The 18,371-nt window shown below is 34.0% G+C and overlaps 1 protein-coding gene and 1 pseudogene across 1 annotated transcript; one reads left to right on the top strand and one right to left on the bottom strand.

The window, feature by feature from the left end:
* The first annotated feature begins 4,271 nt into the window (after positions 1–4,271).
* LOC127100913 (acyl-CoA-binding domain-containing protein 1-like) lies at positions 4,272–5,114 on the top strand (annotated as a pseudogene).
* Positions 5,115–9,390: 4,276 nt separating this feature from the next.
* Positions 9,391–11,245, bottom strand: LOC127104431 (cyanogenic beta-glucosidase). Its single transcript, XM_051041613.1, has 6 exons — positions 10,978–11,245; positions 10,778–10,866; positions 10,439–10,554; positions 9,769–9,986; positions 9,610–9,641; positions 9,391–9,498 (listed from the first exon to the last, which is right to left on the bottom strand). Exons 1-6 carry the CDS (start codon positions 11,243–11,245, stop codon positions 9,391–9,393), a joined length of 831 nt encoding a protein of 276 aa, XP_050897570.1.
* Positions 11,246–18,371: the final 7,126 nt, after the last annotated feature.

Genomic DNA, 18,371 nt, shown 5'->3' with positions numbered 1-18,371 from the left:
CATTATTTCAGGAGTCCAAGACTTGTTAGCAAGATGAATCCTGAGAGAAGAGGCACTTTTCAGTTCAAATACAAGAACGTGAACCTTACTAGCCTGCAGAAGTTGAGTGCAAAAATAACACCAATCAAACTCAACAGCTTTGTACAAAGCTATGGAAGAATTCTGGACATCCTAAATGAGAAGATGGACATGATGACCGCAGTGACTATTGCTCAGTTCTATGATCCACCTCTACGTTTTTTCATGTTTTCTGACTTCCAGTTGGCTCCTACCTGGAGGAGGTTGAGAGGATCATAGGCCGGAATTTGAAGGATCATAATCCATTTCCTAAGCTCGATGAAGATATTCCTCCCAAGAGGATAGCTTCAGCTTTGGGCCTGAAAGTTTCTGAAGTCCACTACGCCAAAATGACTTTTAACAGCGCATCTTAGACAGCGCTTTTAAAAGAAAGCGCTGTCTAAGGTTAAAATAAAAATAAAACACGAAAATGTTCTAAAAAATAATGAAAGCGCTGTCTAAGGGGGGGTCTTAGACAGCGCTTTTAGAAAGCGCTGTCTAAGACCCCCCCTTAGACAGCGCTTTTAGAAAGCGCTTTTAAATATAGACCTTAGTCAGCGCTTTTGATAAAGCGCTGTCTAAAGTCTTTAAATTAAAAAAAAAATTAAAACCAAAAGCGCTGTCTAAGGGGGTTTAGAAAGCGCTTTTGGACTCGTCCTCAATCGGTCCACTACGCTTCTGGGAAATTTCTTTCCATCTTTGTACCTTTCAACACGTCATGCTTCCTTCAACTACCGGTAAAACCATTCTCTTCTCTTTAAACTAACTCTTCCTCATTTTCGTTTTCTAGTTCCGTATCGTAATCTCAACTTTTTCTTCCACTAATCTTTTTAACTCATTCAATTCGAATAAACTGATTCTATTTCATTTCTTTCTTTTCTGTTCAAAGCTTGAATTAGGTTTCCGATCGTCCCCGATTTGGTTCTGCTTCTCGTTTCGTGATCCATCGACGACTGTGGTTTAGGTTTAGGGTATAGATTTCACCATGTCAGATTCCGATTCTTCCTCTTATGGCGGCGAATACAAAACCTCAAACAAATTAGTCGCGAGAGTAAGTTCCTTTTCCTTTTGTTGGTATGATTGTTGAACTTGTTCCGTTTATTTCTTCTCTTAATTTTTTTGTTGCTTCCGGTTGTAAGCGAATGCTATTCAGTGTATGCTCATGGTTTGATTTTGAGGTCGGCATTATTAACTTCACTTTGCTCTTCACACATTGGTTCTGATTTTAGTGAACACTAGTATAATTTGTGTTTTGGCGCTTGTAATTTTTGTTTGGTTTCTGAGTTTTATTAGTTAAACTAGAAGATATGTGAAAATTCAGTCATGCTAGTGTCTCAAAATGCGAGCTGTGCCGACAGCAGTTTGCAAGATTTTAAGTTATGCCGATTAGAATCTTCTAACATAGTCCAGGATCCAAGATTTAGTGTCTTCCCTTTTCTAGTTCAGGATAATTTCTTCTTCTTCTCTGTTTCACTAATGAATATTCTCTTCACCAATTCTGCAAGTAATATTTGGTTCATCTCTTTTATTCTTTGACAATTTGTACATTTGTCTCCCACAAAAAAAGAAGGAAAATTACAATATTAATGAAATGACTGCACCTAATCTAATACAGCACTGTTTGCTCTTTTCAATAGCAGATAAACTAGATCAAACATGTTTTGAATAGGTGTAGTGGATACTTCCCTCACAAATCACAAGGATTGATTCTTTATGCATTTTGTTTTTCTTACTTTTGAAATTTTAACACTAAATTGCTTAAATTATGACCAATTGCATTCTGCTCTTATAATCTCATATAACTTTATGTTCTGAAATCTTCTCCAGGATTATTACATGAAATGCTCAGGTCAGCGAAAACAGGGGATTCAAAATCTACATGGAAGGTATAGGATGTAAATTGCTTAAGGCAAAATATGTTTTTGGTTCTGAACAGGTAGTTATCATATAAATCATTAGGAATTGTTCTTATGATGCTTTTATTATTGTTTATTCATCATACTAGATGCAAATTTCTTAGGGCAAAATATGTTTTTGGTTCTGATGGTGAAGATGGCAGAACTCAACGGTCACACCTCGAGAGTGCTGTACATGACACAGAGCCCGGATGGGTGTACTGTGGCATCTGCAGCCGCAGATGAGACTCTCAGGTTTTGGAATGTCTTTGGAAACCCAGCAACAGTAGGAAAAGCTGCGCCAAAGGCATATAGTGAACCGTTTGCAAGTTCTTAAAAAGCTGCGACCAATAATTGGCGGATCTGTTACTTACAATGATCAACCATATTCCAAGTTCTTAAAAAGCAGGTAGGTTTCTTTTGACGATTTTCTATGCAACACTGCTTCTGAATGTTAATATACTGACAAGTGAAGAATGATGTTATGTTTCCTCACCTAACTGTAAAAGAAACATTGACATATGCAGCTTGTTCACATATGGTATCTATGAGCTAGGCTTGGAGAGGTACATTCATGCTTCCACTAGAGTCTCAATTAGTCATAATCAATGTCATGCTCGAAAACAACATAATAGAGTTTAATATACTGACAAATATGTTTGTATTCTTAATTGTATGAGAACATGTGTCAAGGAGTGTCTGGTGGAGAGAGGAAAGAGTTTGTATTGGCAATGAGATCATAATCAATCCTTCTCTTCTATTAGTTTGGATTCTACATCAGCCTTGGGGATTGTTCAAATGCTACATGACATAGCTGTGGTTTGCATCTATCAGTTTAAGGGCAGAGTTGTTAATGTTGGTTTCAAGCGCCTGGAGAAGAGTCTAAGGTATATTATCATGTTTTTTTATTGAACTGCACAATATTTACCATTTTTTTATTAAAACTATATACAACTAACTAACTAGGACTAGGGGGACCAAGCCAGAGTAGTTGTAGATACTATGAGCAGATTGAGTAGGGCTTCAATGTTACTCACCTAATTTTTTCATGTGATAGTGAATCATTAATGTGTAAGGATGCAGAATATTCACTTGATAAGTCGCACTCATTTGGATATTCTCTTTTGTTGCTTCCATTTGGTTGAGTTACATTAGATGATTATGGTATATAACAAGTTTAAATAATTATGATATTTTCTTAAAAGAGATATAATTCATTGTTAAAGAAAGAAATCTCCATTGGTTTATAAGTATGTTGTGCTTTGAGTTTTTTTATGACTTCCACGTTTAGTATAGGCTTACTCTTCATTGAGTAGAAAGAGTTTGTCCCCCTAGTATTTCTCAAATCATAAGTATTGTCTTGTCTTAATGATTTGCTCCTTTCTTTTGGTTTCTCGGAGAGATTGAGGTTTCGAATGCGATTATTCGAGTACCGGGTTTGTTTGAGATGATGCGTCTCTTCTTGCGTTCTTTGTTTTGTCTTGTGTGTTTGGTTTGCTTATCAGTTTCTTTTGGATTTGCTGCGAGAAAAGAGTTTTGGCCCAAATAGTTTATGTAATTTATATGTGTTTATTGATTAAAATAGTTTATATAATATTTATTTAACAATTATAACAAAAGTTACCTTTATGTAATAAAAGTTGTATTTTATTATTAAATTAAATTAATTAAAAAAGTTAAGTATATTGTCTTAAAAGTCCTAAAATGCTTTAACGTTACAATACTTCAATACTTCGATGCACACTTAAAGGATATTAGTGTACATTTTACTATATTAGATATTACATGGTTATGAATTTACTAATTACTATTATTCTTGGATATTAGAGTACCGGAGTTTGTTTGAGATGAATGTGTTTTCTTGCGGTTTCTTTGTCTTGTGTGTTTGGTTTGCTTATCAGTTTCTTTGATTTGCTGCGAGAAAAGCGGTTTCGGCTACTGCTTTTACGGTTACTGGGGTTGTGAATAAGTTTCTCACGTGGCTATTATGTGACGATTTGGGATAAGCATGCTAGTCCTGCTGGTCTGGTTTGTTTGCTTTTTACTATAATTGGGGAGTTCTTTATCAGCAATCGGTTACTGGGAATTGTTCAATGCTATCAGTATGAAAAAACCCTGTTCAAATGATGTGATTCAAACTGTTTGCTGAATTTTATGCAGGAATGTTAAATCTGATCTCTGTACTGAACATGAACATAACATGTAATGTTTTTCATTTTCATAGAAATAGTATCAAAATTCTGCATGTGCTTGATATTATGCTTATAAGTATAAGTAAATGATTACTTCAAGCATTCATATACACACTTGGTTAATGTGATGCAGGAGGATTTTGAGGAGCATGCTGCGAAAGTCAAGACTCTAAAAGAGAGTCCCAAATGAAAACTTGCTTATCCTTTATGGATTGTACAAGCAAGCCACTCTTGGACCTGTTACCACCGGTGAGTTTTCTTTTATTTAAGAAGTCATTTTCAAATCGATATTTCCACTTTTGAATCCTCACTGTCACCTTCCTGCAATAACGAGTGGAGGGTTAGGGCTGGCACAAGCTTAAGGCCGAACAAACCGTTATAAGTTGAAAACAACTTATGGACATGTCATAAGCTATTTCTATAAGATCTTCTAAACAGTTTCGCTAATGTTTATGTCGGTAGATAAACTCAAGTAGGCTAATACAGAAATGCCCTAGGCAATAAGGCTTATGGATTATGATTGTTCATGATTTTGTGTATGATTTACAGCTCGTCCTGGGATTTTCAGCCAGAAAGACAGAGCTAAATGGGATGCATGGAAGGCTGTTGAAGGTAGAAAAAGTTATAAGTTTCGGTTTTTAGTGTGAATATTTTGTTATGGTGCTTTTGTGCTATGAAATACCGACACAAACACGACACTAAGACATCGTCAATCTATAGTTTCAATGCAACAGTCAAAATTATATTTATTTATTTTGCAGGAAAATCCAAGGATGAAGCAATGAGTGATTACATCACTAAGGTGAAACAGCTGCTCGAAGAAGCTGGTCTTTCTGCTTAACAACATTGTCATGTCTAGCTTTCTAGTTCTATGCTAAAAGTTTCTATGTATTTTGAAAATAAAACAGTTGCAGTGTTTGATGTTTGATCTAAAACTTTTAATATATAATCTTAATTGTTCTGTATTGAATTACATGTGTTACAATGAGGTCAGGTAACTTCATCACAACTACTGAAAATGTCTGTTGACAGATGCAGTGGCTAGAAACTTGAAATGTTCTATGTGGTTTACTTAAAACTATTTCTACTTTGGATCTTAATTGCTTGATCTTGAATTTAATATAAAAAAGTTGGTTTGAATTGGTATATATATATATTTGTTAGCCAAAATTGGTAGAAAAAGGCCAAAATGGCATATATACATTAGACAGCGCTTTTGTAAAAAGCGCTGTCTAAGGGGGGGATTAGACAGCGCTTTTGGCAAAAGCGCTGTCTAAGGGGGGGGGGGGGCTTAGACAGCGCTTTTTGAAAAGCGCTGTCTAAGGTATACCTAAAAAAGTTAAAATAGGAGGGTCTTAGACAGCGCTTTTGGCCAAAGCGCTGTCTAAGGTGGGAGGCTTAGACAGCGCTTTTTGAAAAGCGCTGTCTAAGGTATACCTAAAAAAATTAAAATAGGAGGGTCTTAGACAGCGCTTTTGGCCAAAGCGCTGTCTAAGGGGGGGGGCTTAGACAGCGCTTTTAAGATTCAAAAAAGCGCTGTCTAAACCTTTAGCAGCGGAGGTTTAGACAGCGCTTTAAAGCGCTGTCTAAGGCTAAAAAAAGCGTTGTCTAAGGTCTTGTTTGGCGTAGTGGTCGTGGACAATTGGGATGTGAAAGGAACTTTCAGTGGTTTTTCTAGGAAGTTCTTGGAAGATCAGGCCAAGAAGATGGAAAAAGAAGGGAATTGGGAAGCCTTGTATGCTGTGTTAGCCGTGTTGGTATATGGGATAGTTCTCTTCCCAAATATTGACCATTTTGTGGACCACCTGGCGGTGAGAATTTTCCTCTCTGGTAACCCTGTACCGTTCCTCTTGGCAGATCTCTACTACACTCTCCATGATCGTCATGAGAAGAAGGGAGGGATCGTCTTATGTTGTGCGCAGTTGTTGCATGCCTGGTTTAGATCCCATATGCCCGAAGAAGGTCCTTTTGTCTCAAAAGAACTCAAGCCCTTCCAGAAGTTAGATTCCCTCACTTCCAGTCATGTTAAGTGGTATATCAGGGATTGGCAAACCGAGAATGTGATTGTCAGCATTGGAAACTTCCCCAATGTGCTTTTGATAGGAACTAAGGGTTGCATCAACTATAACCCTGTGTTATCTCTGAGGCAGCATGGGTACCCTATGAATGGCCCTCCAAAAGCTGAAGCTCTAGAGCCTTTCGTCTTACATAGTGTTGAAGCAGATCATCCCATGGTGAAGAAGATCAAGAGGTCTTGGCGAGCAGTTATCAGAAAAGGTAAGGAGTTGGGTAAGAGAAATGTCATTGCCCAAGAGCCTTACACTTGTTGGGTTAGAGAGAGGGTTCAGATGATTAAACTCCCTTTTCCATTTGATCCTTCTATCTATCCATTGGTTCCTGAGCCAGAACCCATATTACCTGAAGATGTAGAGAAGCTCAATGCCCGTATCAAGGAGTTGGAGTTGGAAAATGTTGATTTGAGAATCAGGCTTGGCCGATTCTCGATAGAGAATGGGAACTTGAAAGACGATCAACAAAAGAAAGACAAAGAGCTTGAAATCTCCAACAAAAGAGCTAGAGAGTCTGAAGCAAGGAGAGAAAAGTTTGGACAAGCGCTCTATAGCACTAAATCTGTGTTCAAATCAAAGGAAGAGGAGTTGGATAGAGCTCTACTCCGGATTCAAAAACTCAACAAGACTCTGGAACTGACCCTTGAAATGAAAAGGGAAGCACGGCTGATTTCTGAGATTCGTACTCGTGAACTGGAGAATACCATTCAGAAATACAAGGATACTCTGGAACGCGAGAAGCTGAAGACTGAAGAGTCAGAAAGAGTTTGCACACGGCTGAAATATCATTTGGAACGAGCCGATGCTAGAATCCAGGCACTTGAAGGTGGGGATCAGGATGCTGCCTATATGGTATTGCTAGGTGAATGCAGATATTGGAGAAACCTCTATAGGGACATAGAGGTGACCAAGGCTGAAGACTTGCGCATCATCCAAGATCTCCAAGGGCTTTACATTGAGTGGAAGGGCAAATTTCTGAAGTTGTCTGGATTTGCGAGTTCCATCATGCGAGAACTATCTGAGAAGCTGCAAGAAGCTGATTGGTGCATGTGTCCAGAGAACACCCCGCATCAAGTCTTTAATTTCATTAAGTTTTGTAAGGCAATGTTAGAAGGGTTAACTACCGACCTTGCTACGGTTCGGAAAGCCCATAAGCCATGAGCACGTTGTTTGTATTTGAACTTTGATATGAGATTAATGAAAATCGCTTTTGAGATTCATTTTATTGTGTTTCATTTCCTTATTATTTTAAATATTTGCGAACAAGTGTTGTGACATTTTTGAAATGAATGATTGAAACTAACCAAGAGTTTTGCAAACAAAATGCATCCATACATGCATTCATGCATTTTCAAAACAGAGTCTCATTCTGTCCTTTCTTCCTCCAGTTTCATGCTGAATTTTCAACACCAGTATAATACTCGTGCCAGAGCTCGTCAATGAATGGCAGATCAAGAGCACGAATTGGAGCGAGTAAGCTCAGAACTCGAAGACCTATGTGGAAACATGGGTCAAGTTATGGAAATACTACAGGTCATCAGGGCAAAGTTGGACGCCCAAACGACGGTTGTTTTAGAAATCGTCGGTCCATCAATTGAACCCCAACCTGCAAGGACAGTACCAACAACCTGGCCAACCTATGGTTTACCTCCCGGTTTCACACCTCCAGTTGAAGGCACCCCTGGTTTTGCACAATCCGCTCAGCAGACAGCTCCTCTACCGACCATCAATGAAAATCATCCAGTGGTCCACACGTTCGCACCTCCTCTCGTTCGTGCACATGTGCAACCTTACTTTGAGGATCAACAACATGCTCCGGACTTTTCAGACGAAGATGAGGAAAGGCAGGAAGACATAAGAGGGATGAAGGAGAATTACCAGATGCTTGAGAAAAGATTGAGGGCTATGGAAGGTGACCAAGTTTTTGGTGCTACTGCTAAGGAGATGTGCTTAGTGTCAGGTCTTGTGATTCCTGCAAAGTTCAAGACCCCAGATTTTGATAGGTATGAGGGCCACTCGTGTCCTAAGAGTCACCTTATCATGTACTATCGAAAAATGGCTGCGCATGTAGAGGATGACAAACTTATGATACATTGCTTCCAAGACAGCTTGAGGGGTGCTCCCTCTAAATGGTACTTAAGCCTCAATCAGAGTAGGATTCGTTATTTCCAAGACTTATCTGATGCTTTCATCCAACATTATAAGTATAACATGGATATGGCCCCAGATAGGAGGCAATTGCTTAACATGTCCCAGAAAGATAAGGAGTCTTTTAAGGAATACGCGCAACGATGGAGGGAAGTGGCCTCGCAAGTCGAACCACCTCTGGCTGAGAAGGAGTTAGCGGATTGGTTCATGGATACAGTCAAACCTATTTTCTATGAAAGAATGGTGAGTAGTGTATCTGCGAGCTTCTCTGACCTGGTCCCCGTGGGCATAAAGGTCGAGTTAAGATTGAAGAATGGAAAGATGATGACTACCTCTGAAACATCTGGTAGTAATGCCAAAAAGTTTCCTGGAGGATTTCAAAGAAAGAAGGAGGGTGATACAAATGCAGTGTCAACCAGTCAAAGGAGGAGTCATCCATGGAAGAAACAACACCAATTTGCTCAACAACAACCAACTTATTCAGTACAATATGTCCAACAACCATATGTGGCAGCTGTCAGACCAAATTTCAACCAATCACAAGCACATGTTAATCAACCTATTCAACAAGCACCAGTATACCAGCAAGCGCCCGCGCCACCTACTTATCAACAGCCAAGGGCACCGGCTCCTCGTCCACAAAATCCTCCAAATCAAAATAGGGTACAAAGAGGTAGAGTTCCGTTTGCTTCAATCCCTATGACATACACTGAGTTGTACCCATCGTTACTACAGAAAGGGTTAGTGACGCCCAGATCTTTGGGTCCTCCACCAAATCCTTTACCTCCATGATACAATCCAGATGCCCATTGTCCTTTCCATGGGGGTGCCCCTGGACATGATTTAGAAGGATGTTATGCTTTAAAGCATATTGTGCGAGACCTGGTTGAGAAGAAGATTCTTTCATTTCGAGACGTCGGACCCAATGTCAAAAGTAACCCTTTGCCAGCGCATGGTGATGTTAATGCCGTCGAGGATGCTTCTGATGTGTGTATGATCAAAAACGTGGAAGATGTTAAAACTCCGTTGCTAGCGCTTCATGCAGGATTGGTTTAATCTATTTTTGTTGTACTGTTTCTTTATGAAAAGCAATAGTTCTCGAAATCGTGGATAAATGCACAACCAGCTGGAAGCAGCCTACAAATAATTATAATAAAGTTATCTTTATATTTTAGACATGCATAAATTATAAAAAATGAAAATAATTGATATGTAATTTAGTTGGCAATGCAATGATGAAGTACATACCATTGGACCAGGGAGCTTTCCATCATGCTGATCTGTCATTCAAAAATAATAAACAATAAAGTTCAAAAGATTAGGTATTATTAGTTTTATTTTAATTCTGTTTGGTGACTTTTTGGAACTAAATTAACTAGTGCAAGCATATAATTAACTGATAATTACTTGTAACATTAACAAGAGCATCAGTTTGTTGGGCTGGTTCAGCCCCCCGTAGGTGAGGTGCATTAGCAGCATAAAAGGATGAATAATAGTTTAGACCTAGAAAATCGAAGGACCCCTTAAGTTGCTCTGATTCTTTTTCGGAGAACTTTGGTAGCCGTTTTCCCACCATGGATTGCATGCTTTTTGGATACTCACCTTTGGTGACTGGCTCCATGTACCTGATGCAAAATGCAAAGTGCAGATAGAATCAAAGAAATACTCTTCTGATCTCCTAATACTTTGCGGAAATGGTACATAGCTGCATTTGAATTCAGCTGGTCATACATAACTGTTTCTTTTAAATTCAAAAAACAAGGTGAACTGAAATCTTATGAAGTTTGCATGCAACTTTCTACATGCTCCCAAGAAAATATATAGTTTGTGTAAACAACACAAATCAGTCTACATAAAAATGACTACCAACATACCAATCTTGTGGTATATCCATTAATAGTGACAATATTGGGAAATGGTTTACAGTCATTATTCTCGTAACTTCACATGAATATGTAGTTGGTCCACAATTTTCTTACTGAGTAGAATAAGTTATAATACCCCCTAATGATCATATTTTCAAATTTTTAATATAATCTCTCTTGTTGAGCAAGGAATAGTCAAGTTTAATCTTTACCATCCAAACATGAAGTCGAGGGCTCGTTGTGCCGCATCACGATCTGCTTTCTCTTTAGACACAGGCACAAACCAATCAGAGTTTAAGGTAATCCCTAGTAAACCCTTTTGAGATGCCTATATATTATAAAAAAAAAGTTTTTTAATTAGCAACAGCTTCAATATGTTCAGACTAAAAAAAGAAGCATTTTCTACCACCATATAGCAATTGTGCATGGTTTTGTAATGCTTCACCCTTCTATTAGAGATGTTCAATTCTCATGTACTTTAAGACCTAAAGATTCACCGCAGATTTCGAAAAAATATTTTAAGTTTAAAACAATTCAATAATGCAAAGGACCTGATACTTGGTCTTGTACAGTTTTGCAGCAGCATGAGCAAGAAGTTGGTAGTGCGAAGTCAAATACGGTTCTGTCCCCGAATCACCTCCTGTGCAATTCATTTTCAACCAAAGCAAAATGAACAAGGAATTATCCTCTTTTCATTGAAAAAATCAAAGCAAAATTCTTCATGAGTTTTGAACAAGGTGGAAATTCCTACTTGTTAAGTTGACATGAGTATCCTTGAAATAGGTAGATTTGCTTGTGTCGTTATTTGAATGTGGTATATTGGCCGCATAATTTGAGGTGTAGTAATTGACTCCAATAAAATCAAATGAGCCGGTAAGTATCTTGGATTGCTCTCGAGTGAACTTTGGTAATCGATTTCCCACAAAAGACACCATGCTTAGTGGATACTCTCCTGTTGTCACTGGCTGCATAAACCTACAAACAAATTCCTTAACAAGCTTGAAGCATAACATAAACATTCGGTTGCCATTATGTCGTGATTCGTGATTTTGCGGACAATATGAACAAATGCAGGGTTAAGAGAAAACTTGATAGGAAATAGCCATTACCATCCAAACATGAAATCAAGAGCGCGTTGAGCAGCTTGATGATCTAATGTGTCATTTGAGAAAGGCAAAAACCAGTGACAGTTTAAGGTGATGCCTATTGAACCGTTTTGAGAAGCCTGCTTCCATTATTTCGAGTTAGATGATTTTATGGACAAGCATAACAAAATTTCCATTTAAGGCTCTGTACCTGATAGTTGGTTCTATAAATTTTGACAGCGGCTGCATGAGCGAGGAGTTGGTTGTGTGAGGCCATGTAGGTCAAATATACAGAATTAATTGATATGCATTAACGGTGTAAAGATTTTTTACATTTCAATAAATTAAACATTTTATTACTAAAGTCATTTGATTTATTTAGCCTAAAATATTTATACAAATAATGAATTATAATGGATTACATTATACAGAACTTTACATTTATGATATATGAAAAATAATCTCAATGAATGGGATGTAGCAGTACCTAGATATGGATTGTGTAATGGGCTCCGGTTATTATGTCATGGTTTATTTATGAATATGTTGGATGTGGAAATCTTGACAGGAAGCAACGCAGGAAAACGTGTTTTTTTGCATAGAATTAAAATAAAAACATCTGCAAGGGATGGACTGCCTTTTGTCCTTAGTAGAAAGCAGTTTCCTGTGCGACTAAGTTTTGCAATTACAATAAATAAATCACAATGACAAACCATTCCAAATGTTGGAATATATCTTCCACGACATGTTTTTAGTCATGGACAGTTATATGTGGCTTTATCCAGGGGTGTTTCACAGACTACAACAAGAGTTTTAACTAGGGAAGGAAAATTGAAAGGAGAAGATGGTGAAAGCACAAAAAATGTAGTCTACAAACAAATTCTTTTATCGCACCCGCAGGTATTTATTAAGTACATTGAAAAAATTGCTCACACGTTGATTCTCATTTTGGTTACACGACATACCAAACTTATATTGTATTCTTTATATCATAGATAGATAATAACTAAATATAATTTTCTTTTGCTTTAATATACCGTCAAACTAGAACAAGGTGAAATCTTTCAATTATGTAAGGAGTTGAGACGAAAGAATGTTGAAACTTGCTTCGACATTAAAGTAAGTTATACTTAATAATTTATTTTCTGCTTTTACGTTAGATATAAATGGGGTGATAGTTATTCTCACTATTCTTATGCAATAAATTTTAGATAACAGACTTTGAAGAAAAATTGAACACATGGAAGGATGAACAAAGCATTTCATCCATCGGCAAACTCGACAATAAGGTGTATTTATCTTTTCTGTAATATGTATAAAAAATTGTTTCTTTCATTATCATCACTCTTTCGGAAACATTTTTATCATTCTCATTGAAACAGGTCAAACGTTTGAAAATTTACTCTATCGGTTGGAGCTCCACAGTGATAACAGATAAAACACAACTTTGGAAAATGATGAAAAGAGAAATAATATCTCAAAGGATGGAGAGGTTTTTATTTAATTCATTTAAGAATATTTTTACTCTAGTTTATTTTTGAGTGCATGAATTTAAATGCTATTTGTAGTTTATGTAAATAAAACCATATACATTTACTAAGTCCATTGTTTTCCTTATTTACCAGAAATCCAGATAATTCAGAAACAAGTCATAATTGTTGTTCTACCAAATCTAGACTAAAACAAAGTATCTTCGTTCTCCAGGTATTATTTGTGTTGCAATAAACCATATTATATTCAAACGCGTCAAGTGTTCTGAATGTATTTCTTTGATAATATGACATTTCGTCGTGTATTTGTAGTTTTTTAAATCTCAAGAGCGCATTGATAAAGGGATGTACGAAGAATTGATTATAATCTTTATAAGGTAAACAAAAACTTGATTACACTACTTACTATTAATTTTACTATCTTTTTCGATAAAAAATTTCTAACTTAAGAGTCTTACATTTTTTCTTAAACAATTGTAGGGAAAAAGAAAATACTTCGAATAGAGATTTCATGTTCGACATCCCTCTTAAAGAATGTCATAGATTACACAGTATCAATATTACTTTGCATGCTTCGATATAATTTTGAATATCTTTATTTACTATTTTCAAAATGTAATAATATTATTTTTAATGCGACCTACAATAGAAACCTCATAAAAAGAAAAACAAATATTTATTTTTCTCTGTTGTGCGCATTGTACATTATCGTAACTTATAATATGTATATGGTGTGGTCATGACATTATTTGTGATATAGTTAATCGAACATATTTTATCATTACACTTTTATTTATTGCTTGTTATATTTTTATCATGTTTGTGAGTCTATCTGATGTCGATAAATTCTCTTACGTTTATAACATAACTTTTATATATATGTTGTTTATCATTCCAAGAATGGTTCTCTGGGAGTTTTCTTCGTTCATCATCATTTCCATCATTTTACTATCTGTCTCAAGAACAAATTTCAGAAAACACATATCAAAAGCTACATCAATGGCTTAGTCAAAGTTGTTTTGATGTAGCTGGGGAGCTTGCCCTGAAGGTTTAGAATGTGATTTTTCATAGCCTTCTCAGGTGAGTTCAAACCTTAATGAGTCTCTCTCTGATCGTGTTCAAATGAACTTCTTCTAATACCTTTTCCTTTTTTGGTTCTGAGGTTTCGATAATTACGAATCTGAGACATGTTAGATTGAGGACTTCGAAAGGAGGGATGCTCTTTGGCTCTTTTTGGTAAGTCATATTGGCGAGCTTCTAGTTTATTTATAGTTTATAGTTTATAGTTTATAAGTCAATATGACAATTTCGATCGATTTGGTAATGATCTTTTCATCATGAGCTTATTTATAGTCTGTTTTATTAACTTATAGCTTATCATTTTTTCTTCCATTTTTATCATTATCATTTCACAAAAGTCATATTTTATCCTTTATAATTTATTTTAATTTAAAATAAAATAAATATGTAATAAATATGTTTTATGTCATTTTACATTTATAAGTTAGTTGAATCGTTAATTTTACCTAATTCTTCAATTATCTTATCAATTATCAGTCATCAATCATCCACAATAAGCTATAAACCATCAGTTACCAGTCATCAATCATAAACTATAAGGTAGTTTATTAATCGACCGTAATTTTTATCAAACAGAATCTTCATTCGCGGTTAAAGCATGGAGGGTTGTGTCGTCCTTTCTAACTTGAGTTTGGTGGTTTCTTTTAATTTTGTGATCGTTCAAACAAACTTTGATTTTGTGATGGTTTCTCTCATTTAAAAAAAGATTCTATGTCAGTAGACAAAAATAATATTCATCCTTTTAATAAAATTATTATCCAATTTTATCTATAACTATATATAAAGGGGATACAAGTTTTTGGAGTGGCATATATTTGTTCCAAAATTACCCTTTATCTTTTTTATAAATAACTTGAGTGATTAGTATCTTTTGTTGGTTATCAATTGATTAACTAACTTCCATCTCTCACAAAAAAAAATCTATAACTTCCATTAACCGTTGAATGATGACACAAATTAAAAATCCTCTTCTATTTTTTTTTTTTGATTTCATCTCTTTCTCAATCAGCATACTATTTTTTTGTTGAACTTTTTAAATTCTATTATATTTCTATCTTACTTTTGATTTTCTATTGTAACTTTCTAATATGCAGTATTTTTTACTCCCAATATAATTTATTTTAACTAGCGTTCAAACGGGCACTCCGTGCCCGTTTGTCCGCTTTCTTTTACTGCGCTAACGCGTGAAAATATTAATAGCTTCTTTTTTTATATGTTTGATTTTAATATAAACTATTTATATGATGAATTATATTGGTATTTATTCAGATACATATTAAGTTTTGTTTGCAATATGTAATATTCGCGCATTAAATTTTGTTTGAATTGAGAAAACCGCATTTTGACGTGACTTTGTTCAACCAATTGTGAGTGGAATAATTTGGTGATTAGAAATACCATATATTATGAAAAAAAGAAAATACGTTACACCAAAATTAAGTTTTGTCTTTATATAATTTTATAGATAGTGAAAAATCATAACAAAATTTAGATAAAATAAGACAAAATGTGTTTAATAAATAATTAAACATAAACATTAACTGAGACATTAAGTGACATTGTTATATTTTTTATTGCACAAATGCGTAGAAATATTAACAATGTCTTTTTGAAAAAAATTATTTTAATATACATTATTTATATGATCAAACATGTGATATCTGGTCAAATATATATTAAATTTTATTTATAATATGTAGTATTATGTCAATGTTTGAAAATTAAAATAGATATGTTATTTTTAAAGTTATCAATAAAAAGACATTATTCAGTCTATAAAAATAGATTAATCTTATCATCTATATAATTTAATTTGGAGTAGAATGTGTAGATATAATTACGGAAAAGATGAAGAAAAGATGTAGATATAATCTTATCATCTATATCATAAGTTCTCTTCATTTAGTAGTATCCCCTCTTTATCAAAGAAAAGATGAAGATCAAATATTATTACTGTTGCATTCTTACTACATTGTTGAAGAGATGTTTAATTATTTTAATATGCATGTGATGTGCATTACATCCTCATGCCAAAAACACTAAAGAACATAAATTCCAAAATAAAATTTTGAAACATAATAAGGAACACAAATCATAGAGAAAGAAATAATACTCACCGATAATTATGGAGAATTAGTGAGAGAGAGAAAAAGATAAAAAAAATAGGATGATATAATAGTATTTTGCATTCTCCGGGTATACATTTTTTTTGTCACAATAACCCATATTATATTCAAGCGAGTCAAATGTTTTGAATGTATTTCTTTGATGATATGACATTCCGTCATGTATTTGTAGTTTTTTAAATCTCAATAGCGCATTGATAAAGGGATGTACGAAGAATTGATTCGAATCTTTATAAGGTAAAAAAACCATATTACACTACTTACTATTAATTTTACTATCTTTTTCTCTAAAAAAAATTCTAATTTGAGAATCTTACATTTTTTCTTTACTACGGAAAACAATTGTAGGGAAAAAGAAAATACTTCGAATAAAGATTTCATGTTCGACATTCCTCTTAAAGAACGTCATTGATTACATAGTATCAATAGTATTTTGCATGCTTCGATATAATTTTGAATATCTTTGTTTACCATTTTCAAAATGTAATAATATTATTTTTAATGCGACCTACAATAGAAACCTCATAAAAAGAAACACTGACACTTATTTTTTTCTGCTGTGCGCATTAAAAAAAGCGGGCAGACGGGCACGGGAGTTTACTAATAAATTCTTTTTAATTTGTGTGAAATAACTTAACATACACTTTTTTGCCAAGAAAATGAGTTGATTTTATATCCAACCGTGACAATAAAATATAGTTAACTATTTCCATCTATTGTTTGGAAAATAAAAAATGTAATTACAGTATTAACATAGAATTAATGATTAATGATATATGTTTCATATATTACATATAATTACAAATGTATACTTTTCTTATTCAAACAATGAAATAAATCTATAATCTATACCTATATATAAAGGAAATACAAGTTTTTGGTATGGCTCTTTTATTGTTTTTAATACTACCCTTTAACTCCCTCCTCTCCCAATTGAAATTTATTATAAAAAAGAAACTTCTATCTTAAATTTGCAATGTTACAAATTTATCATACAAAGAAACTGTTTTTCTATTTTTCAATGAAATTTTTTTACAATTGTGATTATTTTTCCTCTGCATACTTCACGATTTCATACTGTCAGTCATTACTCATCATGCTCATTCCCTTTGGAAATTGTTCAACTCGCTCAATAATTTTCATCCTCTCAGAAATTGTTCAATCGCTCTTCATCCTCTTGGCAGTTTTTCAATGTGTTTTTAAATCTTAACCGCTTTTTATTTTCATCATACATAATGAAGACTCAAATGGGATAGACTCTTTGGTACTTATAATCGTATTTTTCAGAGATGAAACAGTCAATGTTGTCACCTTTATTGTCTTCCTATTCATAAAAAAAATTTATACTTATTTTTGAAACAATTTCTATAATATTGTTTTTGTTTTACATTATGAAAAACTAAATAGTGTAAAAATGGTGTAGAAATGAATGGTTGACTTTTTACAACAGACTTGCAATCCTATTGATGAGATTCTTTCACGTTGAAGAGAGTCAGCACAATAAACTGTTCTTTTTTCTACTTTCTATTATACATTTAAATTGTACATTTAATTTTATTTTTTTGTATTAAGTAACTAAAAATTGATTCACGAGGATTCCATTGATTAATCCATAATATATATATATATATATATATATATATATATATATATATATATATATATATATATATATATATATATATATATATATATATATATATATATATATATATATATATGTGTGTGTGTGTGTGTGTGTGTGAGAGTGAGAGAGAGAGAGAGAGAGAGAGAGAGAGAGAGAAATTGATGTAATATTGCAAGAAGACACCTGTAAAAAGAAAAATACAATGTACTTCTTTTTAGCAAAGTCAATATATAAGTTTCTTAACTTCACCTTCCCTTTATTTAGATGCAAAGAATTGATTAGAGTAAATTTGTTGAACAAATAGTATCTAATAAGTATGTATACTTTTTCACTTGCAAATTTATGCAATTGCATCTTAAAAAAATATTGCTCATCATAAAATTACTAATGACGGAGAACTAAAACGGTCACTGATATATTACACGTTGATTGCCTTCGACATAAATTCTCTTTTTTTTAAACTTCTTTTATCACACTAACATGCATATAATTTTACCATATTTTATTAATAAGTGGAGTTAGTTTTTAATATTATAATCTATCTCCTACAATAATTTATAATAGATAAAGGAATGTTTAATATTTATAATTATAGATATCATGTTACAATTAACATAGACAATACTCTTTATTATCTCTCTTTTATTATTTAGAGAGACATGGGAGGGGAGGGGAAGAGAAAGAGAAAGTCTTGATGTTTATTTGTTTAGTAAATTAAAAAATATATATTTTTATTA

This window comes from Lathyrus oleraceus, chromosome 7 (genome assembly GCF_024323335.1).
Source record: "Lathyrus oleraceus cultivar Zhongwan6 chromosome 7, CAAS_Psat_ZW6_1.0, whole genome shotgun sequence".
NCBI lineage: Eukaryota > Viridiplantae > Streptophyta > Magnoliopsida > Fabales > Fabaceae > Lathyrus > Lathyrus oleraceus.
Note: the sequence above shows the minus strand (reverse complement) of the source record. Positions and strands in the feature narration are given on the sequence as shown.

Bases quoted from the DNA above. Each gene is read 5' to 3' on its own strand.
- LOC127104431 (XM_051041613.1), bottom strand. From the start codon at position 11,245: ATGTTTATGTTATGCTTCAAGCTTGTTAAGGAATTTGTTTGTAGGTTT. The intron at 10,555-10,777 runs GTCCTTTGCATT...TATAATATATAG, and splicing joins TGTACAAGACCAAGTATCAG to GCATCTCAAAAGGGTTTACT. The intron at 9,642-9,768 runs GTAATTATCAGT...TTTGAATGACAG, and splicing joins TGCTCTTGTTAATGTTACAA to ATCAGCATGATGGAAAGCTC.